General features: G+C 41.4%; 1 protein-coding gene across 2 annotated transcripts in view; it reads left to right on the top strand.

The window, feature by feature from the left end:
* cog5 (component of oligomeric golgi complex 5) overlaps positions 1-27,959 on the top strand; it is a 168,679-nt gene that overhangs the window by 71,285 nt on the left and 69,435 nt on the right. The window contains exons 8-10 of one of the 2 annotated variants that reach the window (XM_086010231.1): positions 21,776-21,941; positions 22,162-22,271; positions 24,964-25,041. In XM_086010231.1, the coding sequence (XP_085866357.1) occupies positions 21,776-21,941; positions 22,162-22,271; positions 24,964-25,041 (354 nt within the window). Of the gene's footprint in view, positions 1-21,775; positions 21,942-22,158; positions 22,272-24,963; positions 25,042-27,959 lie in introns of both variants that reach the window. The other variant, XM_086010229.1, reaches the window with a different exon arrangement.

The raw sequence follows: 27,959 nt of genomic DNA, 5'->3' as shown, positions 1-27,959 counted from the left end.
TTTTAAATGATAAATCAGTGAAAATGTTTATTTTTTTCAACTCTTATCCTGGTAAAAGCAGGCCTTACGCCTGCTTTTACCAGGCATAAGAATTGTAAGGGTTTTCTGCGGGAGGGTCTCCAAAAAGCAGAACTATCCGCCCGCCGAGGCCCTTCTCCAGGGCAGGCGGAGGATCTGTCGAGAGCATTTTTGGCAGATCGGAAATGCTGGTTTTCAGCACATGTGCTGTGCATGCCTGAAACCGGCATTTCTGATGTCCCTACAGGTGTGTACCCACCCGTAGGGATTGGAATATCTGGGCCATTAAGTTACCAGCAGCAATAGCATTGGTTATTAGTTACTTTGGTCCACCCAATTGCAGTCAAGTTCATTTTGCAAATTTTTTCATATCTGCCATGTTCTGTTAACATACTTGATTTTATAATTGGCATCAAAGTTTACCATTCTTCTTGGAACTCAGCAACGTAAATAAACACTTTTTATTGTGAAAGCAAGCTTTGACTTGAAAAATGGCAGCGAGCTGTTAATTTTTTGCGTATTCTACCAGCTTCATTAAACACTTGACATATTTATGGTAAGTGGTTATGCAAGGTGAAACTAAAATGTTCAGCCACATCTGTGTTAATAAAAGCATTACTCAAATCAATTAATCTTTTGTGATTTGAAGTTTCAGTTCATCAGCACTATTTTTATGTATAAAGAGAAATAATCCTTTATGAAGAAATTCATTCATGCCAGCAGGCTTTTGGGTTGGTAGTTGGACATGCAATCCGAATCAGTGGTAAGACTCTTGTTTTGCACTTCTTCCATACTGTGTGAGCTCCTGACTTCAGTCTGAACATCTTGGATGGAAGCACAGTACTACCTCTGAATGACGGAGAGTGAGGGCACAATCAGAAGAGAGTTAAATTGTGGTATTGATACAAGTCCCCTCCTTCATGGTTACCGAGTAGCATTAACAAGAACTAAGAACAAGGTTGTTTCACACCCACTTGGTTCAGATAGATGCATTTGCATGGTGCAAACCTTGAAGGATATTTCTGTCAGTCAAGTAAGTCACTTGCCCTTGGAAATAACATTGATGTATAGAAAAGGGACATACAATTAAAAAAAAAAAAAACCTGACTGATTAGTCGCAGTTGGTAATCTATGGTGTGTGCAACACTTAGTATTGGTAGTAGTTGTGCACATGCTATCCATCAGGGTCCAATATTTGAGACCTATTCAGTTGTTTTGTCAATGGAAGACCTAGTGTATATATGATTTCTTTAGTCATGCCAAATTTTAGCAAGTTTCCTCCCACCAGACTGTCAGGCCAGATCTTGCCGTTAGGCCACGTGGTGTGTGACATCACCTGGGAAGTGAGTGCATTACAAGCAGTGGAGCCCATGAGTTCACATTGCTTGAGAACCAGTCATGGAGTATTGACTAATTTTCTCCCCATGCCCAGGACCAAAAATGTCTTCCTCTGCCCACCAACACAACAAACCTAATTTAAAGTTAAATTTTTGAGATGAAACTGTGGTGTGAGGGACAATGGTTTACCCAAACTTTGGAGAGTCTAATCAACACCCCTCATAATTGACCATCACGTTCATGGTGCATGTTTCTGATTGCCAGAACCTTCTTTTTGGCCTTTGACCTCAGATGGCCTGTTTGAAACATAGAAACATAGAAGATCGGAGCAGGAGTAGGCCATTCGGCCCTTCGAGCCTGCTGCACCATTCAACGAGATCATGGCTGATCATCCAAACCCTAGCACCCGGTCCCTACACCGACAGCCATCCCACCCAAGCCCTATCCCCGTAACCCCACGTATTTAATCCCCCCTAACACTAAGGGTCAATTTTTTTTTTTTCATGGCCAATCAACCTAACCCGCACATCTTTGGACTGTGGGAGGAAACCGGAGCACCCGGAGGAAACCCACGCAAACATGGGGAGAATGTGCAAACTCCACACAGACAGTCACCCGAGGCCAGATTTGAACCCGGGTCCCTGGCGCTGTGAGGCAACAGTGCTAACCACTATGCCACCGTGCTGCCCTAGGCACAGCTCTAACCTGTTTCCATACTTGCTGCTTTATCTCACTCTGCAACCAGTTAGCTGATGCTCCTGCACAACTCTACTGGTTATGACCTTGTGGGTTCCCTAAGAACTTCTTGGAGATCCCCAGACCTCAGTTTGTAAAACACTGCCCTATCTATAGATGTTAAAACTGAAAGAAATATTTTGGTGACTTTTGAAGATATGAAGACACAATTAGACTATTCACCTATCCTAATATATTTGAGTTGAAAGAAAGTTGAGATTAGTGATCAAACTACAAATGTAATCAGGATGTCATGATCAAGGGCATTCCCAAATGATTGAAGTGAAATGTAAATATTGAAGGGGATTAGGGAGAGGGCAGATACACAGTTCTAAAGTATTCCAGATTGTATGGTGCATCCTGGTTCAGTTGAGAAATCTGGGAGTATGTTGAAAAACTTTTTTTTTTTACTTGCTTGTTGATTTTAAGTCTCTGTGAGAGTGAAAAAAAATTGTTATATAGTGTTAAAGTGCCAAAACGGGTCGTGTATATATAAGCAGCAAGATAGTTTTTTGACAGAAATGCACGATGAAGATGTTTACTTTTGGGCTGATAGCAGTGAGTTGAGAACTCGCCAGAGGAAAAAAATTGGGGAAATAAAAAGAATTGAGGGGAAGGAAAAGGACAGCCATCACAGGAAATTTTATGAGAAGTGGTGGGGCAAAATACGGAATAAAATGGAAAGAGCATAATAAAATGAAGCCACGCATTAATCTGCAATCAAAATAGCGAAATTCAATAATAAAGAGCCAAAAAGCAGCTGTAATGGAACCCAAAAATCTTCTACCGGCATGTAAACTATAAGCAGGTAGTAAGAGGCGGGGTGGGGCCTATTAGAGATAAAGAAGGTGATATATGCTTAGAGGCGCAGAGCAAGGCTAGAATACTCAATGAGTACTTTGTACAGGTCAACTATCCCTTATCCGCAATTCCGAAAAGCTCTGAAAACCGAAAGTTTTTTTGTGGAGCGTCTCTCGGTATTTCCAGTGTAAAAGCTTGAGCAGCTTGCACGGGAGTTTGCAGATTACTGCGTGGCCATGTGCAACTTTGAGGAAACATTGCTGTTAACTATTTCTTTATAGTAATCTGGTTACCTAGCCAGGTTTGCATCCATCACTAGTGGTGTAGTTGTAGGGTAAACCCGACGGCTGCCTCTTGTCCATTTATAAGCATTATCCGTTCCGAAATCCGAAAAACATCTGGCCCCAAGGGTTTTGGATAAGGGATAGTGCACCTGTATTGGTGTTTACTAAGGAGGTGCATACTGACAAAATATCGGTAGAAGTGGAAAAGGTAGAAGCAATGGAAGGGGTGAAAATTGATGGACAGGATGTACTGGAAAGGCTGGGTATGCTTAAAATGGACACGTCGCCTGGTCCAGATGGCTTGTATCCCAGGTTGCTAAGGGAATTGGGGGAGGAGATAGCAGAAGGGCTTGCCATAATTTTCCAATTTTCCCTAGATGCGGGATAGGTGCCTGGGGATTGGAAAGTGGCAAATGTGACGCCATTGTTCAAGAAAGGGTGTAAGGACAATCCTAGTAACTACAGGCCAGTCAGTTTAACTGGGTAAAGTTTTAAAAACAATAATCAAGGAAAGTGACTAATCTAATTAAATTTTTTGATGAAGTAACAGATTGATGAAGGGAATGCAATGGATGTTGTCTACATGGATTTTCGGAAGGCGTTTGACAAAGTACTACATAGAAGGCTGGTTAACAAAATTGAGGCTCATGGAATAGGTGGGCCAGTGACGGCTTGGATAAGGAATTGGCTTCGTTGTGGTAAATTGTTGTTTTTCAGACTGAAGGATGTTAGGCAGTGGTGTTCCCCAAGGGTCAGTGCTGGGGCTACTGCTTTTTTTGATCTAGATAAATGACCTGGATATTGGAATAGAGTAGAATTTCTAAATTTGCCGATGACACCAAACTTGAGGGTGTGGCAAACAGTGATGATGATGCCAATCGACTGCAACAGGACATAAAATTCTAGCAGAATGGGCAGACAAGTGGCAGATGGAATTTAATACAGAAAATTGTGAGGTGATGCATTTTGGTAGAAGGAACAGGGAGAGGCAACATACACTTAATGGCATCGTTTTAAAGAGTGTGCAGGGACAGAGGGACCTGGGAGTTAATGTGCATAGGTCCCTGAAGGTGGCAGGACATATTGAGAGAGTGGTTAACAAAGCATATGGGATCTTGGGCTTCATAAATAGAGGTATTGAGTACAAAAGTAGAGAAGTTATGCTGAACCTTTATAAAGAGGTGGCTAGGCCACAACTGGAGTATTGCGTCCAGTTCTGGTCACCACACTTTAGGAAGGATGTGAAGGCCCTTGAGAGGGTGCAGAGGATGGGGGATCTTAGCTACAAGGACAAGTTGGAGAAGCTGGATTTGTTTTCATTAGAGCAAAGGAGGTTGATGGGTGATTTGATAGAGGTGTACAAGATTATGACAGGTTTGGATAGGCTAGACGGGGAAAGGCTGTTCTCACTAGTTGATGGTACAAGGACTAGGGGACACAGATTTAAGGTTTTGGGCAAGAGATATGGGGGGGATGTGAGGAAAAACTTTTTGCGCAGCGAGTGGTGATGACCTGGAATTCGCTGCCGACGGAAGTGGTGGAAGCGGAGACACTCAATGTTTTCAAGGGAAGACTGGATAGGCACTTGAGGAAAATAAAGTTGCAGGGCTACGGGGATAGAGCGGGGGAATGGGACTGACTGGATTGCTCTACAGCGATCCGGCACGGACTCAATGGGCCGAATGGCCTCCTTCTGTGCTGTTATGTCTCTATGATTCTAAAAGGAAGAGTGCAGTCACAGATGACTTGTTTTTATACTATGTGCACCAGCACTGTGTTTCTCTCTGCAGATTCCACCTTGCACTGTTCTTGCATTTTCTGACTTTGATACCTCCAGCAACAAGTGTGTGACCTATAATGATGTCTGCTCCCCATTCAGTAGCAGTTGTTCTGTTGAAGCTGCCAGTTGCTGCCCTCTGTTGCCTGCAATTGACTAGTTTTGCTGCTCAGACAGGGTGCTACAACTCTTTCACACAGGCAGCGGGCTCTTTAAACAGCACAGGTAAGTTTAAACTTGTAGTTTGGGCTAAAATGCACCCACTATTGGAGCCAGGGGAACTTGAGCAGTGGCAGAGACACAATTTGGAGAAAAAAGGCAAAGGATGCAACAGATGACCAAGGGTAGAGTTGTGGAGGAAAGGAGCTGCCAGCCCAGGAGACATCTTATTTTATCATTCACCTTGGTCTAATGGCTCATGTAGCATTTCCTCAGTACAGTACTGGAACATCAGCTTAAATTATGTGCTTTTCTGGAATGTGGCTTGAACCTACACCCTTCTGACTCCGACAAAAGTGATACCTGATATCAACACTAGAGGTAACAAGATGTGTTCCTATAGAGAATACCGATTGAGGGATATGGCAAGAAGGTGGTGATTAGGTGTGGTTGAGATCAATCAACAAATGGTCTTTTTCTGTTAATTAAAGTTCATGTACTGTATTATGTTCTTGTGATATATTCTCCCTTCCAGACCTGGCAGAGTTTTGCTCCTGATGTTAAATAGTAGAGGTATTGAAGTTCTCCAATCAACTGCAACAGTTTTCTCGTTTGTTTATATTAAACTAATTGTACCGTAGATCTACAGCTTGAGATACAGCAAATAATAGCATATAGCAGCTGTGTAAACATGTGTTTGGTACGCATTTACAACAGAATAATTTAAGAAAAAAAATCTTCGGTGTCTACAAGGTGACCAAGAAAGTTTTGATTAACGGAACAGAGCATGCATTAGCATTGTCTAAATGCGTTGCCATTCTATTCGGTGGCTATTTTGGAATATTAAATGTCAATTCAGCAGAGACTTTTAGATATTATAATAGTGCAGTGTAGAAATGACCTTTACATCAAAAGAAAAAAAAACTTGTATTCCTCAAGGATTTGAACTAAGTGTAACAAGCTAATGACTTCCATTCAGTGTACGATTGCTTCAGATCTTGATACTGTTACTTTATCTTGTACTGTTTCATTTATTAGAGGAAAGATTATACTGAGCTAGTGAATCAGCTGTAACATTTGCAATGTTAGGATAATTACAGCAAATGCTGTAATTGCATGTACTGTATAAAAGGATTATGTTTAGCCAGTGGACAAGATTTACTGTAATTTTAAACAACTTTTTAAAAGGTGACAGGATTATATTCAATCCAATCCAAACTAAATAATGTTTGTACTGTTTTTAGGAACATTACAACCTCTGAGGACTTAATATATATGTATAACAATTTTTACCCTTCAGATCAAAACTGTGTTTATGAACAGCTGATGATGCACTCTAAAAAGCTAGTACTTGAAGATATTTCTACATGCTATGTAACATATTCCTTATGACAAAAGTTGAAATTCATTCCAGGAGAGTAGTGGTCACTATTTGGGCATGTGGCTTAGTAATGGAGCGCAATGGGAAGTTCCTAATTAACATCCTTGCCTGTCTGTATGCTGTATTAATTTCTTTTGGCCAAGGATAGAAGTCAAATGCTCACTGGATATAGACTCTCAAAGGACAGACTTATTCATGTGATTTCATAGCTGCTTGACTTATGATAGTTGAAGAACACACTCTTTTGGTGGATGGATATTACAGCTTTGGTTCTTATTTGCAAATGGTATCCAAAAGAGATTTTTTAGGTTTTCTTAATGTATTTGTGAACTTCAGCATTTTCACAAATTCACAGTAGTGTAAATATAAGTCTAGCCAAATAGGTTGAGAAGTAGACTTCAGAAATCGGTGTTTAATATTCTTTGTAACACATTCCTCAATTCTCTCCTGAAGGCATTGACTCCATGCTGGGCGATGGTTCCACAGGTCTCTGGTACCTTGCCTAAATGGCCTTTGTCAATGTATGAGTCTTGACAGCAACGGCGCGCTACTTGACCACAGCAGAACCACCACTGTCTCTAAATTATCAGACTGTTTGTCCGACGAGCAGAAATTTCCTCCAACTAAATATTGGGAAGACCGAAGCCATTGCTTCGGTCCCTGCCACAAATTCCGTTCCCTAGCCACCGATTCCATCCCTCTCCCTGGCAACTGTCTGAAGCTGAACCAGACTGTTCGCAACCTTGGTCTCGTATCTGACCCCGCGATGAGCTTCTGACCACGTATCCATGCCATCACGAAGACCGCCTATTTCCCCCTCTGTACCATTGCCCACTCCTGGCCGGCCTCCCCTCTTCCACCCTCCATAAACTTAAGCTCATCCAAAACTCTGCTGCCCATATTCTAACTCACACCAAATCCCGTTCACCCATCACCCCTGTGCTCGCTGACCTACATTGGCTCCCAGTTAAGCAACTTATTATTCTCATCCTTGTTTTCAAATCCTTCCATGGCCTCGACGCTCCCTATCTCTGTAACCTCCTCCAGCTCTATAACCCTCCAAGATATCTGCGCTCCTCCAATTCTGGCCTCAATTTTAATCGATCCACTATTGGCGGCCGTGCCTTCAGCTGCCGAGGTCCTAAGTTCTGAATTTCCCTCCCTAAACCTCTCCATCTTTCTACCCCTCTTTCCTCCTTTAAAACACTCCTTAAAACCTACCTCTTTGATCAAACTTTTGGTCATCTGCCCTAATATCTCCTTATGTGGCTTGGTGTCAAAGTTTGTTTTATAATGCTCCTGTGACGCACCTTGGGAAGTTTTACTGCGTTAAAGGTGCTATATAAATGCAAGTTGTTGATGATCAAGTTGATGATGATGAACACTGGGAGGTGCAGATGCACAGCAACTCAGTCAGAGGACTGGAGAGTCTGAATTAGGACATGGGGCTGGAGGAGGGTGCAGAAGTAAGGTGGGGTAATATAGAGGATTTTGTAAGTGACTACAAGGATTTTGAATTTCATTTGTATGGAGATCATCAACTAAATAAATGATGGGTGTCCATGGAGCTTCTTTGGGACAGGGTACAGCATGTGTGGGAGCATGCCAAGCTGGCTGCATTCTATCCAGAATTCTGACAGGAAGGGGTAAGGTTTGTGAATTTTATGTGGGATATGGTCACCCTTACATTTTACTGCCAATGAGGGTTATGGAAGGTTGTTACCAAGTTTTTCTTCATTTTTTCCCTGTTATTTGGTGGCCTAGGTCTTCCCTCCAGGCTTTCTGTGGAGCTTTTCTGGGTACTTTATAAATTTAGTATTGTGTTAATGGTATGAGATTGCAGATACTGCCATCCACATTTCCTAATATTTAACAATATCTGCTGGGGGAAGCCTGCTGCTTTGCACATGTGTGTAAGGATGTGTAAGCAGAACTCTCTCTTAGCAGACCCAGTGCGATTCACAGCTTATGGTATAACTCTGGTCTTGCTGGCTGCACTTCACATTCTACAGCTGTCAGTCTCTGACCAGTAGTGTAGAGTAATGGCAAAATTAACCTCCATAGGGTTGCCACTCCTGATCACAAGTGCGTGGACATTGAATGAGAAAAAGATACTACACTTGGTTGTAGTACATAGTTGAATAGTCCACCTGATGCTTAGTATCTAGATTCACACATGAAGAATGAGCATTTTGGGTGTGATAACAAAAGGCAGATAGCACCTGTGAAAATGTATCCCAGCATGATTCACTACCTTTAGAAAAAAATTCCTTTGGCAAAGAAACAAAAATACAAAAGCATCCTGTTGATGTACGGAAAATATATTTAGAAATTAAGTTGTGAATTGCTGATAAGCACCGAACAAGACTGGCATGTCTTTCCAGCTCAATCTTTATTTGTAGCAGCAGCCATTGGTCAGTAGCAATGTGCACAATATATATTTGATATTTAATTTAGATGCCAAGACCATGTTGATCTGCAAACGATCACAGTCCACCTTAGTGTAGTGTAGATACAGAGTAATTTCAGTGATCTGTATGTCCCCTTCTCTAGCCAGTATCTCATTTGTTTTCAGTGCCAGATGCTACCTGTCTCCTAATTGCCAACAGTGGTTTAGAATCCTAAAACATAGTTCACATAAATGTTATATTTGGATTATTTGATACAGACAATTGTCATTTGGATTAATGTAAAAATTTAGCAAATTTGGTGACTCGCTATCAGTCACAAGTGACATGTACTAAGTTTTAAAAATGTGTTTATTTAAGACCAGGGGATGGGACCCTATATTAGTGGGAATGGTAGCATAGTGGTTATGTTACTGGACTAGGAATCCAGAGGCCTGGACTAATGATCCGAAGATGTGAGTTCAAATCCCACCACGGTAGCTGGGGAATTTAAATTCAGTTAATTAAATAAATCTGGAATAAAAAGCTAGTATCGGTAATGGTGACCATGAAACTATCGGATTGTAGTAAACCCATCTGGTTCACTAATGTCCTTTAGTGAAGGAAATCTACGGTCCTTACCTGGTTTGGCCTATATGTGACTCCAGACCCACAGCCATGTGGTTGACTCTTAATTGCCCTATGAACTGGCCTAGCAAACCACTATGAAAAAGAATAACGAGAATAAAACCGGCAGGACAGGCCCAGCAGAGGTGGTATACAGTCAGGAGGTAGTGGCCCTGGGAGTTCTCCACATTGACTTTGGACCCCATGAAGTCTCATGGCAAGCCTGCTGATTACCACCTGCCACCCTTCCTCAGCTGATGAATCAGTACTCCTCCATGTTGAACACCACTTGGAAGATGCACTGAGGGTTGCAAGGCACAGAATGCACTCTGGGTGGGGGACTTCAATGTTCATCACCAAGAGTGGCTCGGTAGCACCTGAAGCACATAGCTGCCAGATTGGGCCTGATGCTCAGTTTGGGTGAGCGAAACAATACGAGGGGAAAAACTAGTTGACCTCATCCTCACCAGTCCACCTATCGCAGATGGACCTGTCCATCACCGCTTTGGTAACGGTGACCACCGTACTGTCCTTAAGACGAAGTCCCGTCTTTACACTGAGGACACCCTCCATCGTGTTGTGTGGCACTACCACTGTGCTAAATGGGATAGATTCAGAACAGATCTGGCAGCTCAAAACTGGGCATCCATGAGGCGCTGTGGGCCAGCAGCAGCAGCAGCACAATTGTATTCCACCACAATCTGTAGTCTCGTGGCCCGGCATATCCCTCACTTTACCATTACCATCAAGCCAGGGGACCAACCCTGGTTCAATGAAGAGTGCAGAAGAACATGCCAGGAGCAGCACCAGACGTTGGGGAAGCTACGACACAGAACTACATGCATGCTAAACAGCGGAAGCAACATGTTATAGACCAAGCTAAGCGATCCCACAATCAACTGATCAGATCAAAGCTCTGCAGTCCTGCCACATCCAGTTGTGAATGGTGGTGAACAATTAAACAACTAACGAGAGGAGGTGGTACCATGAATATCCCCATCCTCAATGATGGTGGAGCCCAGCATGCGAGTACAAAAAACCTGTCTGAAGATGGTTGCAAACGCTTCAGCCTCAAGTGCAGAGTGGATGATCCATATCGACCTCCTCCTGTGGTCCCCACCATCACAGAAGCCAGTCTTCAGCCAATTTGATTCACTCCACGTGATAAAGAAACGGCTGAGCGCACTGGATACAGAAAAGGCTATGGGCCCCAACAACATTCCGGCATCATGCTGAAGACTTGTGCTCCAGAACTAGCCGTGCCTGTAGCCAAGCTGTTCCAGTACAGCTACAACACTGGCATCTACTCGACAATATGGAAAACTGCCCAGGTATGTCCTCGCCGCAAAAAGCAGGACAAATCCAATCCAGCCAATTACCGCCCATCAGTCTATTCTCAATCATCAGCAAAGTGATGGAAGGTGTCGTCGACGAGCTATCCAGCGGCACTTATTCACAAATAACCTGCTCACCGATGTTCAGTTTGGGTTCCGCCAGGACCACTCGGCTCCAGACCTCATTGCAGCCATGGTCCAAATATGGACAAAAGAGCTGAATTCCAGAGGTGAGATGCGTGACTGCCCTTGACATCAAGGCAACATCTGACCGAGCATCAGGGAGCCATAGTAAAATTGAAGTCCATGGGAATCGGGGAAAACACTCCACTGGCTGGAGTCCTATCTAGCACAAAGGAAGATGGTTGTGGTTGTTGGAGGTCAATCATCTCAGCCCCAGGATGACGCTGCAGGTGTTCCTTAGGGCAGTGTCCTAAGCCCAAACAACTTCAGCTGCTTCATCAATGACCTCCCCTCCATCATAAGTTCAGAAGTGGGGATGTTCGTTGATGATTGCACAGTGATCAGTTCCATTTGCAACTCCTCAGATAATGAACCAGTCCATGCTTGCATGCAGCAAGACCGGGACGATATTCAGGCTTGGGCTGATAAGTGGCAAGTAACATTTGTGCCACATGAGGGCCAGGCAATGACTATCTCCAACAGCAAGAGTCTGACCTCCGCCCTTTGACATTCAACGGCATTACCATTGCCGAATCCCCCCACCAGCAACATCCTGGGGGTCACCATTGACCAGAAGCTTAACTGGACCAGTCACACAAATACTGTGGCTACAAGAACCGGTCAGAGGTTGGGTATTCTGCGGTGAGTGTCTCACATCCTGACTCCCCAAAGACTTTCCACCATCTACAAGGCACAAATCAGGAGTGTGATGGAATACTCTCCACTTGCCTGGATGAGTGCAGCTCCAACAACACTCAAGAAGCCCGACACTATCCAGGCCAATGTAGCCTGCTTGATTGGCACCCCATCCACCATCTTAAACATTCACTCCATCCACCACCAGCATACCATGTGTGTACCATCTACAAGATGCACTGCAGCAACTCGCCAAGACGTTCTTCAACAGCACCCGCCAAACCCGAAACCTCCACCACCTAGAAGGACAAGGGCAGCAGGTGCATGGGAACACCACCACCTGCAAGTTCCCCTCCCAAGTTACACACCATCCTGACTTGGAAATATATCGCCTTTCCTTCATCGTCGCTGGGTCAAAATCCTGGAACTCCCTCCCTAACAGTACTCTGGGAAGACCTTCACACAACTGCAGTGGTTAAAGAAAGCGACTCGCCACCACCTTCTCGAGCAATTAGGGATGGGCAATAAATGCTAGCCTTGCCAAATGACGCCCACATCCCAGGAACGAATAATATAAAATGAACATGCTATATCTATCATTTTGAATTATTTCGAACAATATGAATTAATAGTCTGCATGGTTCATATCACCTGTCAGTGTGAATCGACTGAAAATTTTTAATATTAAAGGAGCAGCATTCCAAACTTTGTTATTGGTGGTAGGATCAATAATATTATGACTAAAACGCCAAGAATCTGGGAAATAAAAACAGTGCCCTATGTCAGGATGAGAGTATGTTATACTGTTGTTTATAAAAAAAAATTAAAAAAAAAACTCTCAAAAGCCTACATGGTTAGCTCCAGGATAAGATTTGAATAATAACCTTTTCCAATTCTTTTTTAAAATACTACAATTTTCTGTGATAGCTTAGGTCACTGGTAGCGTTGTCTGATTCAGAAGAATGTAGGGTCAAGTATCACACCAGGACTTGAGCATATAAATCAGGCTGATTTTTCAGAGCAGTACTGAGAGAATATTGCATTGTTGGAAGTGTCCTCTCTCAGGGGAGATGTAAAACCGAGGCCCCATTTGCCTGCTGAATTAGACATAAAAGATTCCATAGCACTATTCAAAGAGCGGGGAAGTTCTCGCGGTATCTTGGCCCTACCTAAAAAGATTAACTGGTCATTTATCTCATTGTTATTTGTGGGTATTTGCTGTGTGCAAATTGGCTGCTGAATTTGTCTACATAACAACAGTGACTACATTTCAAAAGCAATTAATTAGTTGCAAAGCACTTTGGGAGATTTTCTGGAATGCATGTGTTTTCTTTACCCATTTTCTGTGGTATTCACCATTTTGCAGAAGATAAATTAATTTTTTTAATGTGTTATTCATGGCATGAATACATTCCAGCTTTCCTACTCTTTAAAACTACAGCTGTCATTTTAATACCATTAAAAGCAGTGAATGGCTGAAGATGTTTCACATTGTATAATCAAATTGAGCTTGTTCTCGAGCCTGAGGCTAAGTACTGAAATGTTATAAAACAAAAATGAAAATGCTGGAATGCTCAGCAGTGTAGGCAGCATCTGTGGTGAGAAAAGATAAGTTGATATTTCAAGTGTTGATCCTTTTTCAGAAGTGATCTTAACATGACAGTAGGAGGCATAATGGAAAAAAAATAAAAGAAATTAAAGGCATTCATCAGACACACAGAATGTGTGCTGCTCGGGAGCTAGGGGGTAACTCATGAAAAACTGGCAGGAGCTTGGCAGAAAAGGAAGGCAGGCCGAGACCAAAGGTACAGGCTGCCCCAGCAGCACGGTATTTTGACTGAGAGCCCCCACCCCAAGGGTTATGCCTGAAATGTTAATTTGTCTGAAACATCATGTCTGAGTGCCTCCAGGCATCTTGGATGGGCAAACAGAAAGAGTTACCACTTTAATCCCTCATCCCACTGCCGCTCTGTCTTGCCTGACTTTGGCTTCACATATTCCAGTGAAGCTCAACAAACAGTACCTCAGCACGATAGCAAAATACTGCAGATGTTGGAACCTCATCTTTCTCCTGGGCACTCTGCAGTCCTCTGGCTTTAACACTGATATTATTAACATCAGATCTTAATTATAGCCATCACTTTCTTTACAGCAGAATATTGGCACTGTGCAATGGGTCTATATGTTGTGGGAGGAGAGGCAGATTGACACTTGGGGCAGAGACCCTTCATCAAAACACAGTACTAAAGGAGAAATCTGTACCCTTATTAGCCTGCTGGCTTTATTCTTGGACTGTTGGACCTCACCTTGTTTTGGCAGATTTTCCTGTTTCAATTTCAGACCTGATTTACCTCCCACTGCCTTGGCTATTCACTGGCTCTTTGTTTTTCTCATATGCCTTTAATTTATTTTGTGCTTCTTTCCATTGTCTGATGTAAAGATCTCACCACCTCCTATTATTTTATTCAGGTAAAGGCTCGGTCACTGATATTTCCTGTTTGATTTTTTCTGCATTTTTTGCCCCCCCCCCCCCCCCCCCCCCCGGTCTCCCATTTTACGCAGATTCTATTTAAATGTCTGTTCATTGTTTTTTTTAGTTCTGACGAGGTTACACCTGAGATGTTTAATTGTCTGTTCTCTTCACTGATGACTTGCTTGCGTTTCCAGCATTTTCTGTTATTTTAGGAACTGGAACTATATTTGGGAGGCCATTAAGGGATGAGTACACTTGTTACATTAATTTAAGTACTACAAATTCCATTTTGTCATATTTGGAAGCAGTATCTTAATAAAAGTCCATAATATTCAGTTTCACCATAGAATATTCCTTCAACTATGGATAATCCTATTTTTAGCTTAATTTGATTTTTCAGGCAATGGAAGTCTAGCAGGCTGAAAATTGTCACTACAGCAGCTCACTACGTTTTCTTTTTGGGAATGGAATGGAATTTCACAGCACAGTATCTTCCATTACGGAGATTGCATTCAACGTCAAATAATATAGAGAATATAAATAGTCTGAGTACAACAGACTCCGCAAACCAAATTAAAATATTTCCATCGTCGCTAACTCTTAGTAGGAAACCTACTGAACTTTTGGGCTTGACGCCACCCTCCGTCAACATGGGCGTTCTTCAAGTGAAGCAAGCTGGGTTTTAATGCCTTACTGCTCTATGCCAACAGAATCTAGATGTGCAACAAGAAAGGGAAGAGAAATGCATGAAGTCTTGGTGACCAGGATTGGGCGAGGGCTATGAAGCACAAATCTCTTAAAGGCTTACCGGACTACTTGCCATGCTTTGAAGCTAACCCATGTGCCATATATAGTACCAGTGTGCAAAACTCTTCCCAACTAATGTGTATGTCTGTACAGTAAATTGCACTAGCTATATCTACAACATTTTGTCTTGTATTTAGTGGTCGCATTATTACCAGTCAGAATTCTCTACCTTTACTACCTCATTAACACTGAGGTTTCTTTTTATTGGGTTCGCAAGAATGCACATTTGGAATTTTATAAATGTGGCACGTATAGTTTATTAAGTCACTGCATGTCATGACTATATGGTACACGTACTTGTGGGAGGAATGTATCATGACATCAGGCTGCAGACTGGGAATAATGTGGATTGGTGGGCTTAGGCAAACCCTGGGTTTTGTGGTTGGTGACCTAGGCTAACAATTAAGGGAGGAGGAATGGCAAAAAGTGTGGAATCCGACCCTAAAAACCACCACCTGCAACAAAATGCAGGAAAGCCTATTCAAAACCCTACATCGCACATACGGCAATCCAGTTAGTCCCACTCCCCCTCTCTTTCCCCATATCCCTGCAATTTTTTCTCCAAGTATTTATCCAATTTCCTTTTGAAGGTTACTATTGAATCTGCATCCACCATCCCATCAAGCAGTGCATTCCAAATCCTAACCACTCATTGCATTAAAAGGTTTTTCCTCATGTCCGAGGTTCCTAGAGAGCAAATAATAAAAATGACAACAGAGAAGGTCATAGACTTAGGTAGCAGTGGGGAAATTAAAAACCAGAGCGTGTCGGGAAGGGGCAGAAGGTATGGAGTAAAAGGTAAAGTAATAAAAAGGGCAAAAGCAGGAACTAAGTGTCACAAAACATCTTTGAAAGTTCTATATCTGAATGCACGTAGCATTCGTAACAAAATAGACGAGTTAATGGCACAAATAACTACATATGGGTATGATCTTGTGGCCATTACAGAAACATGGCTGCAGGGTGACAATGCCTGGGAATTAAACATACCAGGTTATTTAACGATCAGGAAGGACAGGCAGGAAGGAAGGGGAAGTGGGGTGGCTATGTTAATAAAGGAAGGAATCACTGTAATACAGAGAAATGATATTGGGTCAAAAGATCAGGATAATGAAACAGTTTGGGTGGAGGTAAGGAATAATAAGGGGGAAAAAACATCAGTGGGCGTAGTCTATAGGCCTCCGAACAGTGGCAACTCTGTTGGACGGAGTATCAATCAGGAAATAGTTGAGGCTTGTAATAAGGGAACATCTATAATTATGGGGGATTTTAACTATCATATTAATTGGACAAATCAAATTGGGCAGGGCTGCCTTGAGGATGAGTTCATTGAGTGTATTAGGGATGGGTTTCTTGAGCAGTATGTAACTGAACCGACCAGGGGGCAAGCAACCTTAGATTTGGTCCTGTGTAACGAGACAGGATTAATTAAAAATGTCCTAGTAAAGGATCCCCTTGGAATGAGTGACCATAACATGGTTGAATTCCATATTCAATTAGAGGGTGAGAAGGTTGGATCTCAAACAAGCGTGCTAAGCTTGAATAAAGGAGACTATGAAGGTATGAGAGTGGAATTGAGTAGAGTGGATTGGGAAAATAGATTAAAGGGTAAGACGATACATGATCAGTGGTGTACATTTAAGGAGTTATTTTACAACTTCCAAAAAATATATATTCCACTGAGAAGAAAAGGGTGTAAAAGAAAAGACAGCCACCCGTGGCTAAGTAAAGAAATTAAGGATAGTATTTGACTAAAAACAAGGGCATATAAGGTAGCCAAATCTAGTGGGAGGATAGAGGATTGGGAAAACTTTAAAAGACAGCAAAAATAACAAAGATTGATTAAGAAAGGGAAGATAGATTATGAAAGTAAATTAGCAAAAAATATAAAAACAGATAGTAAGAGTTTTTATAGTTATATAAAAAGAAAAAGGGTGGCTAAAGTAAATGCTGGTCCCTTAGAGGATGAGACCGGGAAATTAATGGTAGGAAATATGGAGATGGCAAAAACACTGAATATTTTATATCAGTCTTTACAGTAGAAGACACTAAGAATATCCCAACACTGGACAAACAGGGGGCTAAAGGGGGGGGAGGAGGTAAACATGATCAAAATCACTAAGGAAGTGGTACTCGGTAAAATAATGGGACTCAAGGCGGATAAATCACCTGGACCTGATGGCTTACATCCTAGGGTCTTGAGGGAAGTGGCGGTAGGGATTGTGGATGCATTGGTAATAATTTTCCAAAACTCCCTGGACTCGGCAAAGGTCCCGGCAGACTGGAAAACTGCTAATGTAACACCCTTATTTAAAAAGGGCAGTAGACAGAAGGCTGGAAACTATAGACCGGTTAGCCTAACATCTGTGGTAGGTAAAATTTTGGAGTCCATTATTAAGGAGACAGTAACAGGACATTTGGATAATAATTTAATAGGACAAAGTCAGCATGGTTTTATGAAGGGGAAGTCATGTTTGACACATTTGCTGGAGTTCTTTGAGGAAGTAACATATAGGGTGGATAAAGGGGAACCAGTGGACGTAGTGTATTTAGACTTCCAAAAGGCATTTGACAAGGTGCCACACAAAAGATTATTGCTTAAGATAAAAAATCACGGGATTGGGGGTAATATTCTGGCATGGATAGAGGATTGGCTATCTAACAGAAGGCAGAGAGTTGGGATAAATGGTTCATTCTCAGACTGGCAATCAGTAACTAGTGGTGTTCCGCAGGGGTCAGTGCTGGGTCCCCAACTCTTTACAATCTATATTAACGATTTGGAGGAGGGGACCGAGTGTAACATATCAAAGTTTGCAGATGATACTAAGATGGGAGGGAAAGTAGTGAGTGAGGAGGACATTAAAAACCTGCAAGGGGACATAGATAGGCTAAGTAAGTGGGCAGAGATTTGGCAGATGGAATACAATACTGGAAAGTATGAGGTTATGCACTTTGGCAGGAAAAATCGTAGAGCAAGTTATTATCTTAATGGCAAGAAACTGGAAAGTACTGAAGTACAAAGGGATCTGGGGGTCCTGGTGCACGAAACTCAAAAGGTTAGTATGCAGGTGCAGCAAGTGATTAAGAAGGCCAATGGAATGTTGGCTTTCATTGCTAGGGGGATAGAATATAAAAACAGGGAGGTATTGCTTCAGTTGTACAAGGTATTGGTGAGACCGCACCTGGAATACTGCGTACAGTTTTGGTGTCCACACTTAAGAAAGGACATACTTGCTCTCGAGTCAGTACAAAGAAGGTTCACTCGGTTAATCCCGGGGATGAGGGGATGGACATATGAGGAGAGGTTGAGTAGATTGGGACTCTACTCTACTCATTGGAGTTCAGAAGAATGAGAGGCGATCTTATTGAAACATATAAGATTGTGAAGGGGTTGGATCGGGTGGATGCGGGGAGGATGTTCCCGATGATGGGTGAAACTAGAACTAGGGGGCATAGTCTTAGAATAAGGGGCTGCTCTTTCAAAACTGAGATGAGGAGGAACTACTTCACTCAGAGGGTGGTAGGTCCATGGAATATGCTGCCCCAAAAAGCTGTAGAAGCTACATCATTACATAAATTTAAAACAGAAATAGACAGTTTCCTAGAAGTAAAGGGAATTAAGGGTTATGGGGAGCGGGCAGGAATTTGGACATGAGTCTAGGTTCGGATCGGTCATGGTCCTGTGGGTAGCGGAGCGGGCCCAGGGGCTGTGTAGCCTGATCCTACTCCTATTTCGTGTGTCTAATTCTGTTAGATTCAGGAGATGGTTCTGTGATAGTGGATTGGCGGTTAGGATCAGATCAGCCATGATCTTATTGAATGGCGGAGCAGGCTCGAGGGGCCGATTGGCCTACTCCTGCTCCTATTTCTTATGTTCTTATGTCGCCTCTGGTTCTTTTGCCAATCACCTTTAAATCTGTGTCCACTGCTTATCGAATCTTCAGCCATTGGAAACAGTTTCTTTTTATTTACTCTATCTAAACCCTTCATGATTTTAAACACCTCTATCAAATCTTCTCTTGGCCTTCTCTGCTCGGAGAAAAACCCCAGCTTCTCCAGTCTATCCACATTACTGTAAACTCTCATTCCTGGAACCATTCTCGTAAATCTCTTCTGTACCCTCTCCAAAGCCTTCATGTCCTTCCTAATTGGATACAATACCAGCTGGGACCGAACTAGTCTTTTATATAGGTTTAGTATAACTTCTTGGCTTTTGTACTCTGTGCCTCTACTTATAAAGCCCAGGATCCCATATGCTTTATTAACTGCTTTGTTAATCTGTCCTGCCACCTTCAAAGATTTGTGCACAAGCATACCTAGGTGTCTCTCTTTTGCCTCTCTTGCACCCCTTTAAAATTGTACCATTTAGCATGCACTGTCCCCTTCTTCCTCCTAAAATGCATCACCTTGCCCAATTCATCTGCCATGTGTCTGCCTATTCCACTTCCCTGTCTACATCTTCCTGAAGTCTATTACTATCTTCTGCACTGTTTACTACACTTCCAAGTTTTGTGTCATCTGCAGATTTTGAAATTGTGCCCTGTACCCCCAAGTCCAAGTCATTAATGTATATCAAAAGCAGCAGTGGTTCTAGTACTGAACCTTGGGGATCTCCACTGTATACCTTCCTCCAGTCCAAAAAACATCACAACTCTGTTTTATATCCCTTGGTCAATATTGTATCGATGCTGCTACTGCCCTTTTTATCACATGGGATTCAATTTTGCTAACAAGCCTAGTATTTGGTACTTTATCAAATGCCTTTTTGAAAGTCCATATACACAACATAAACTGCACTGCCCTCATGCACCCTACCTGTTACCTCATTAAAAACTCAGTTACGTTTGCCAAACATGAATTGCCCTTATCAAACTGTGCTAGCTCTCCTTTATTAGTCCATGCTTGGCCAAGTGGTTGTTCATTTTCTCCCAGATAATTGTTTCTAAAAGCTTCCCCACCACTGACGTTAAACTGACTGGGCTGTAATTGCCAGGTTTATCTTTTCCCCCCTTTTTTTTCAATCCTCCAGTCTTTTGGCACCACCCATATATCTAAGGCTATTTCTACCCTTACTTCCCTTAGCAACCTAGGATGCATCTCATCCACACCTGGTGATTTATCCACTTTAAGTAGCGACAGCCTTTCTAGAACCTTTTTATCTCATCTAGTATCCCAACAACCTCCTCGTTTACTATAGCTTTCGCAAAGTCCACTTCATTGGTAAACACCAATGCAAATTACTCATTTAGTACCTCAGCCGTGCCTGCTGCCTCCCCCAATATATCTCCATTTTGGTCCCTAATTGGCCCCACCGCTCCTCTAACAACCCTTTTACTGTTAATATGCTATTATGGAAGACCTTTAGATTCCCGTTTATGTTAGCTGCCAATTGATTCTCATACTGTCTCTTTGCCCCTCTTATTTCCTTTTTCACTTCTCTCTACTTTTTATGTTCAGTTTGATTCTCCCTTGTATTATCAAGCTGACATCAATCATACGCCCCCTTTTTCTGCTTCATCCGACTCTCTAACTCCTTTGTCATCCAGGGAGCTCTGGCTTTGGTTGCCCCCCCCTTTCCCCTTTGTGGCAATGTACCTGAACCATCTCTTCCTTTTTAAAGGCAGCCCATTGCTCCATTACATTTCTGCCTGCTAGTCTTTGATTCCAATTTACCCGGGTCAGATTCCTCCTCAATTCCAGTTAAGTATTTTTTATTATAGATTGCTCCTTGTCCTTCTCCAAAACTGATCTAAACCTTACAGTACTATGATCGCTATTCCCCAGATGCTACCCCCACTATGACATTCTTCACTTGACCCATATCATTCCCCAGGACTAGACCGAGCAATGCCTCCTCCTTCCTTGGGCAGGAAATGTACTGATCAAGAAAATTCTCCTGAACACACTTAAAAAAATTCCTCCCCTTCTCTGCCCTTAACACAATCACTGCTCCATTTAATATTGGGGCAGTTAAAATCTCCCTTTGATTCATTCAAATGAAAATTAGGTAGATTTCTTTCAGATAATATTTTGGGATACAGTAAATGAGTAATTTGAGACATGACATATGGTAAGTGTAGCTTGCAGGGGAGGAAGGGGTGATTTTGAACCTATGGTTCCCAAAGCTTTCCACCACTAGGGGGTTTCTTTGCGTCATGTCTGGGTCTGTTGTAGACTAATTGATATAAATTGATTAGTCAACAATTCCAGTATTGTATCATGCGACTACCAGGATTGTAGATGGTGAACTGGATGGTCTTTGACCTTTTTTTCATCTAGCAATTCCTATGTTCAAATGAATTATTGCTGCCTTGATCTCTCAGCTCAGATGCATACATGCTTTAACATTGAGAATAGCCAAGCTTGCCTGAAAGTGTAGGTTCTGAGAAACTCGCCTGGAGTCTTGTAGTGTAATGATATTCTTTATGATTTGTGTGGCGGTTGAATGAATAAGGAAAAATAGTGGATTGCTTACCATTGGTTGAATGCTCCTCATTCTTTGAAGTTCAGTATGTAATCCAAAGCTTCCTGGTCAAACCCTCTTTCCTGTTGCTTATCTGACTATGTTTGAAGTTAGGGTATAATGTAGATAGTGTAGTATAAACTGATTTGGTAGAAAGGCTGGATGGCTGTGAAGGGTGAGGAGAATGTGTATAGGTCATGATCAATCTTTAAATTAACAGGTATGGTGCTGGACTATTTAAAGAGTCAGAACCTTTTGTTAGAAATACTAATCTAAGTACTGTAATGTAGTCCTTATTTTGTTTAATATGTTAAGTAGGAACATATCTAGCAACTTCTCCATGAATAACAAAAAATGTTTTTTTTAAATAAGAATCCTACACAGGTAGGAACAGCACTTCAAGTTTTCTACAACCTTGGAACCTTGAAGGAGACCATCAACAGTGTAGTCGATGGGTATCGGGTGTCTCTAGAAGATAATATCAGCAGTGCTTTGGATGTAAAAATGTTAACTCAGCCTATTCAAGCTACCACGAGAGGCAAGTTTGTCTTTATACAAAAATTATATTGTGGGAATAGAAGTAAAATTAGCAAGACCATAACATTTGATGATAGCAAATATACTCTATGAATGTTAACTTAATATAAATGAGAGGCAGTGTCCTTCCTAATTCACCCTAAATTACATGAGTGCACTTGCATTTATTCTTTCCTCAACCATTATAATTTTGTATTTTTCTTGTTCTTCAAAATTAGCAGGACCTGGAAGAGCCACAATGCCTACGCCAGGCAACACGCCAGTGTTCCGTGCTGCCCTTTGGACGAATATGGAGAAACTGATGGATCAAATTTGTGCTGCATGCGGACAAGTAAGATTCTGTTGACCATTTTTTTTTCATTGAATGTAATTGGAAATTATGTAGCATCAGTTAACAATGAATTCTTCCTCATTTGTTGAACTTCCACGTAAAAGTAGGAATTGGCATCATTCTTTGGCTAAAATTGCATAGGAGGTTCTGCCTTTAAGAAATTAGCACCTTGGATGGTGTCACAATTCTTTTGTGTATCTAAGGCCTTGACCTGGGACATGCCCACACAGTTTTCTCCTGTAATTGGCAGAAAATTATCTGTTTACCAGAAAAACTTAACATTGCTATTTATCAGCTTTCTATTTCCTACCAAACATTTGACTTTTTGTGGTGTTCAGGTTTGTAGGATGTAATTTTTTTCCTGAATTTTATTGATTTTGTTTGAGTTTATATTTGTAGCTGGGATCTGCATTTATTGAGCTCTTTAGCACCAATGCCACTTCGAGCAATGCCCTACCTTGAATGGTTGTCGTAGCACTCTTGTCTCTGAGTCAGAAGGTCATAGGTTCAAGTCCCACTCAAGGACTTGAACAGATAATCTAGGTTGATATTTCAGTGTCAGCTGCGGCAGGGTAGCACACTCGCCTCAGTCAGATGGTTGTGGGTTCAAGTCCCACTTCAGGGACTTGAGCACAAAATACAGCTGACACTCCAGTGCTATACTGTCTGAGGTGCCATTTTTCAGACAAGGCGATAAACTGAGGCCCTGTCTGCCCTCAGGTGGATGTAAAAGATCCCATGGCATTATTTCAAAGAAACGAGTTCTCCCAGTGCAAAGTATCAGGTCCTGAAACGTTAACTTTGTTTCTCTCTCCACAGATGCTGCCAGACCTGCTGAGTAGTTGCAGCATTTTCTGTTTTTATTTGAGTGTTCTCAATGTCCTGGCCGATATTTATCTCATTGCTGTTTATGGAGCCTTGGTGTATACAAATTGACTGCTGCATTTGTGTACATAACAACAATTACTAACTTTAAAAGCAATTAATTGGCTGTAAAGTGCTTTGGGATATTGTGAGACATATAAATGCAATTTTTTTCTCCTTTCTTTGAATGGATCCCTCTTGTCAACTTGGCACTTGCAGCCACACTCCCATACTGGTTTTTGACTTTAAAATTCATATTGAATGCAAAAAAATCCTTCCCAGCAATAGACAGCAAAACTAGGGTGTTGGAGATGTCAATTGTCATTGATTTTTAGGTGAAGTCTGCTCCAGACTTGTCACTAGGTATTGATGCAAGCAGCTTATTCACTGAGGAACATCTAACTTAAGCATTAGATTGTTGATGTTCAGTTTCTTTCAATGTAGAAAAATCTTGGGAGATTTTGGCACAAAAACACTCTCTTCTGGATCAAAGAGGGAATCGAGCATGGGCAAGGAACATTTGCAACATTGCTCCCTCAAAGATGCATTGGCCAAGCCATTTTCCACAAAAGGTTGCATGGTTTGGGAGGCGTTGTATTGTTTCTATGTCCTAAATAGCTTCTTCCAGCAATGTTTACAAATCAGCTGAAACTTAAGATTTGCCTGTAGTCCAACATTAGTCCACAATGTCCTTGTCTCCAACCAGCAATCTGGCAATTATTTTACTTCCACATTGCAACTTCCGGCACCACCCAAATTGGTTGACTGTGCTTGGCGACAGGTAACATGACTTTGCCTTTAAGTTTCTTTCACTGAAGCCAGTTACCTTACTAGGGCTTGATTTGACCAGACATATTAGTGAAGTCCGTGCATAGATGGTATGACTACTATATCTTAAACAAGTTGTGAGTAGGACAGTTCTGAAGTTCCGTCTTATGTTTCTGGCTAAGATTGTTAATGGGTTTCACTTGTTTCAGGAATTCCTGGTGCCTGCTCGCACATTGAATAAATTATGCTTTGTTTCAATGTGCACAGGGCACAATCCTTTTACATGAAAAGGACTAAAGTGTTTTGTTAATCTTGGAACTGTTCCTTTGTGAACAAGACTAGGTAATTCCAATCCTAAACAGAGACAATCATATTGGATAGTGTTAGTACCTGGTTGGGCAGGACTCACCAGTAAAAGTTATAGTTCATTCTATCTGGGCAGTAATTAATTAGGATCCAATATGCAAAAGGTTCCTCTCATGTTCTTACTTGGTATTATTATGATTTGTCAGCTTAGGACAATAGGCTATTGGGGTCCAAGTTGGCCTGTAGATGTGGCTCCTCAGAACTTCAATATCAACTATTATGCGCCTTTGGTATTTGTGTAGCTTGAATCAACAAGGAAGTGTCTTAGATTACCTACTCTTGGTATAGTCTTCCATTGTTTGAAAGCAGTTCAACCTCCACATGACATACTCCCTTCCAGACTTCGCTCATTTCTGCTTCTGAACTGATATGGCTTGGAGGTGCTTTTTGTTCACACTTTTGTTTCAGTACCCTTGATGTTGCTCATGATTGCAATGCTGCCTCTTTCAGGAAAAGAATTCTGGCATTCTCCAGAATATACCTTGAAGTAGAAGTAGACTACCTGACAACTTAGACCACAGATTTTTCAAGAAACAGTGATTTATCCTTTGTGGGTTGACAGCAATTCCTGTTCAGTGATGTTGAATTTCTTTTAAAGAATGAAGAAGACTACACCTGCAGGTGGTAATCTAATATTTGTTGATGACTAGTACCTGTCATTTTGAATGTTAAATTGATAATTTCCTTTCTTTAGGTGCAGCACTTGCAGAAGGTTTTGACAAAGAAAAGAGACCCCGTGACACATGTCTGCTTTATTGATGAAATAGCTAAGGTAACAGAATGACATTCTAAATGTTGTATTGAGAACTGCTATGGGGGTGGTGGGTGGGGTTGGGAGGAAAGATTTGGTACAGATGTACTCTCAGCTCCGACAAGAGCCCCCACATACTGGGAAAGTAGATGTATATTCACAAATTATTTTAGGCAGCGGAAGCTATTTTGGATTTCTTTTCCTGAATCTTTGATTTCTCTGCAGTTATATTAATTTTATAAACCGTGACTGTACTAGATCATTATAAACATGGAATCAAGAAAAAAGTGAGATTATTTTGCAAAATTATCCTCGTACTTTCAACAGCCAAATGTCCAGTAGCATGGTAACACCAGCAGAGAGAATTGGCATCCACTTTCTGATTTTGATGTCATATTGTAGCTTAAGAGAATCCCTTCTCATGTCATACGGAAGGTCACCTTGTCAAAGCATCATTCATTCTTTTTTCAAGAGAAGGAAACAAAGTCATAACAGTCTACAAGATATGAAAGTAAATAACTCCAAAAACATCACTACCAATAACTATCTCGTATATAATGGGGTGGAATTTGCGGCCGGAGGCATCCGACCAGCAAAAAATCTACGAACTTACCTGATGGTCCTGGAGGTTTGGACACTTGCGCTCCTGGGCCTCTGTGCGTAGACCTGCGTAGAGGCCCACATATCCCAGGGGCGCAGGCGGTTCGCAAGCGCCCCATGGATCACGTGGGCCGGCCCAACCAATGAAAGAAGGGAGATCCCCATTAATACTTATGGAGGTTCCGTTTGTGTGGAATCTCCATAAGCATGAATGGGGATGACATTAAAAACAGGTTTAACATAACAAATAAATAAATAAATAACTACATTTAAAATACAATATAATTAAACATTTAAAACACATTTATTTTTTGAAAAATAAATGTACATATTTTAAATGGTCTAAAAATAAACTTGCTTTCTTGTACATGTACTTTAATGTTTAAATGAAAACATTTTTATTTTTATGTTTTTTAAAACTCTCACGCTGGTAAAAGCAGGCCTTGCGCTGTTTATTTGTTCTTAAATCAGTATCCTCTGCAAATCTCTGAAGTTAATCAAGGCATGGGTTTCTAGAGAAACTACATGGCAGTTGATGGCCCTTATTACTTTTTAGGTCTTTTTAATCCTTATTCTAGGTTATTTTGGCTTCTGTATTGCCCTCTTGGTATGTCTCAACTTTGCATACCTTGCTGAGAGTATCTATCCTTGTCTTGAGATCTAGGTGAATTTCCAGTAATGTGTCCAGAGGAATGAACAACAAACTCTCTTTGTAACTGCTCTTGGGTACTGGAAAATCTTCGAAAGTGGTAGAGCATCACATCAGACTTCATGCTTCAGTTCAATGTCAAGCAAATTTATTAAACAATGAGCAAAATAATGTTTATTTTTAGTAGGATACATAACCATATTTCATCTCTTACATTATTTGCTAGTTTTATCTAACTCCTTGAATAAGAGTCACTGTCTAATACAAAGATAACCTTCTATAAATAACTTTTATAGACTTCGTCCTTTTCTTTATTGTTTTTTTCTGACTTACAGGAGTTAGTTGGTAAATCTTGTCTTTTCCTGTGAAAATTCCAGCCGGTCCGACTATCTTCTGATGATCAACAAACAGATTCAGCCACTTAATAAATAAGCTTTCACCCCATGCCATGTTTTCTTTCCCTATTTTTCAAAGGACTGTCAAATTCAAAATAATTGGCTTTCATGCATTTAACTGAACAATTCAAACGGTCAGTACTTGTTCATAATTAGCTTTGTTCCTCCCTCAAGCCTACAATTCAAAAGCCAGTTTGAATTGATCTTCAGTATGTGTATCAAAATAAGTTTTGTAAAGGGAGTTAAACAGCAATTTTTTTTTAATTGCTTGTTAAATAACTGGTCTGCCGCTAACTAAACCTACACAAAAATACATAATTTTTGACAGTCACTTACTTTTGGCGTTGGAACTTAATGGTGTTAGATGTCGGGCTGCCCGACAACTACCAGCTGTGCAGTAAAAAAAAAGTACGGGGAATGGAGTGACGTTTAATTTTTCCCCAGCCTTCCATTCCTAGTACAGGAAACTTTGTGCTATCCGGCACCCACGGGACCGAGCTGCTGCCGTTGCCTCAAAACTGCCGTACTCTCCAGAGTTAATGTTGAGAGATACGGAGATTCTTATCTCCGTATTTGACAACAAACACTGTTGCTTAGCAACAGCTTCTAAACACTCGGGTGTGGCCTGCAAGCTCTGTAGCTGAAGCTGTTGCTATAGCTACAGACCTTGCACAGCTTGACTGTTCAAACAAAGCAAAAAAAACAAACAAAAAGAATAAAAAACGGCTGCTGATTTTTGCCGGTGGCTCCAGATTGCCGGATAGCTCACCTCCGGATAGCACAAAGTTTCCTGTACTCCAAATCGTGTTTGGTAAAGTTTGCTGCAATAGCTTTTCTTGCTGTTAGCTGTTCGTACTTAATTAGTTTGTTAAAATATATATTTTTAAATGTCTTCATCGTTCATTCTGTAAAGTTAAAATTTACAGCCTTCTCGGGCATTGAAGTACGTATAATACTGCAATTAGTGTGGGTCAAAACAAACAACTACTATAGTGCACACCTAGCGCTTTTATACCAACTGCAAACTTGGGAATCACATGAGTCAACATTGCTCAGCATCATTCATTGTGCTTCAGTGGAGCCTGTTTGTATTTAAAGCTGTTTATTGTTTATGAACAGAGGCGAGGGGAAAATATTGTATTTAATACACAAGTTAATTATCACAACGGACCAATTTACATGAGTAGTTTTTCAATTTGTATCTTTAGACATGAGCTGAAAATTACATTATGGCCAGATTTACCCTGGCCTAAACTTCGAAACCCCTCAAAAGTAGATGAAATTACATTTTGTGG

The sequence above is a fragment of the Somniosus microcephalus genome, chromosome 17, assembly GCF_052327205.1.
Source record: "Somniosus microcephalus isolate GS21.2 chromosome 17, FLI_Smic_1.0, whole genome shotgun sequence".
NCBI lineage: Eukaryota > Metazoa > Chordata > Chondrichthyes > Squaliformes > Somniosidae > Somniosus > Somniosus microcephalus.
Note: the sequence above shows the minus strand (reverse complement) of the source record. Positions and strands in the feature narration are given on the sequence as shown.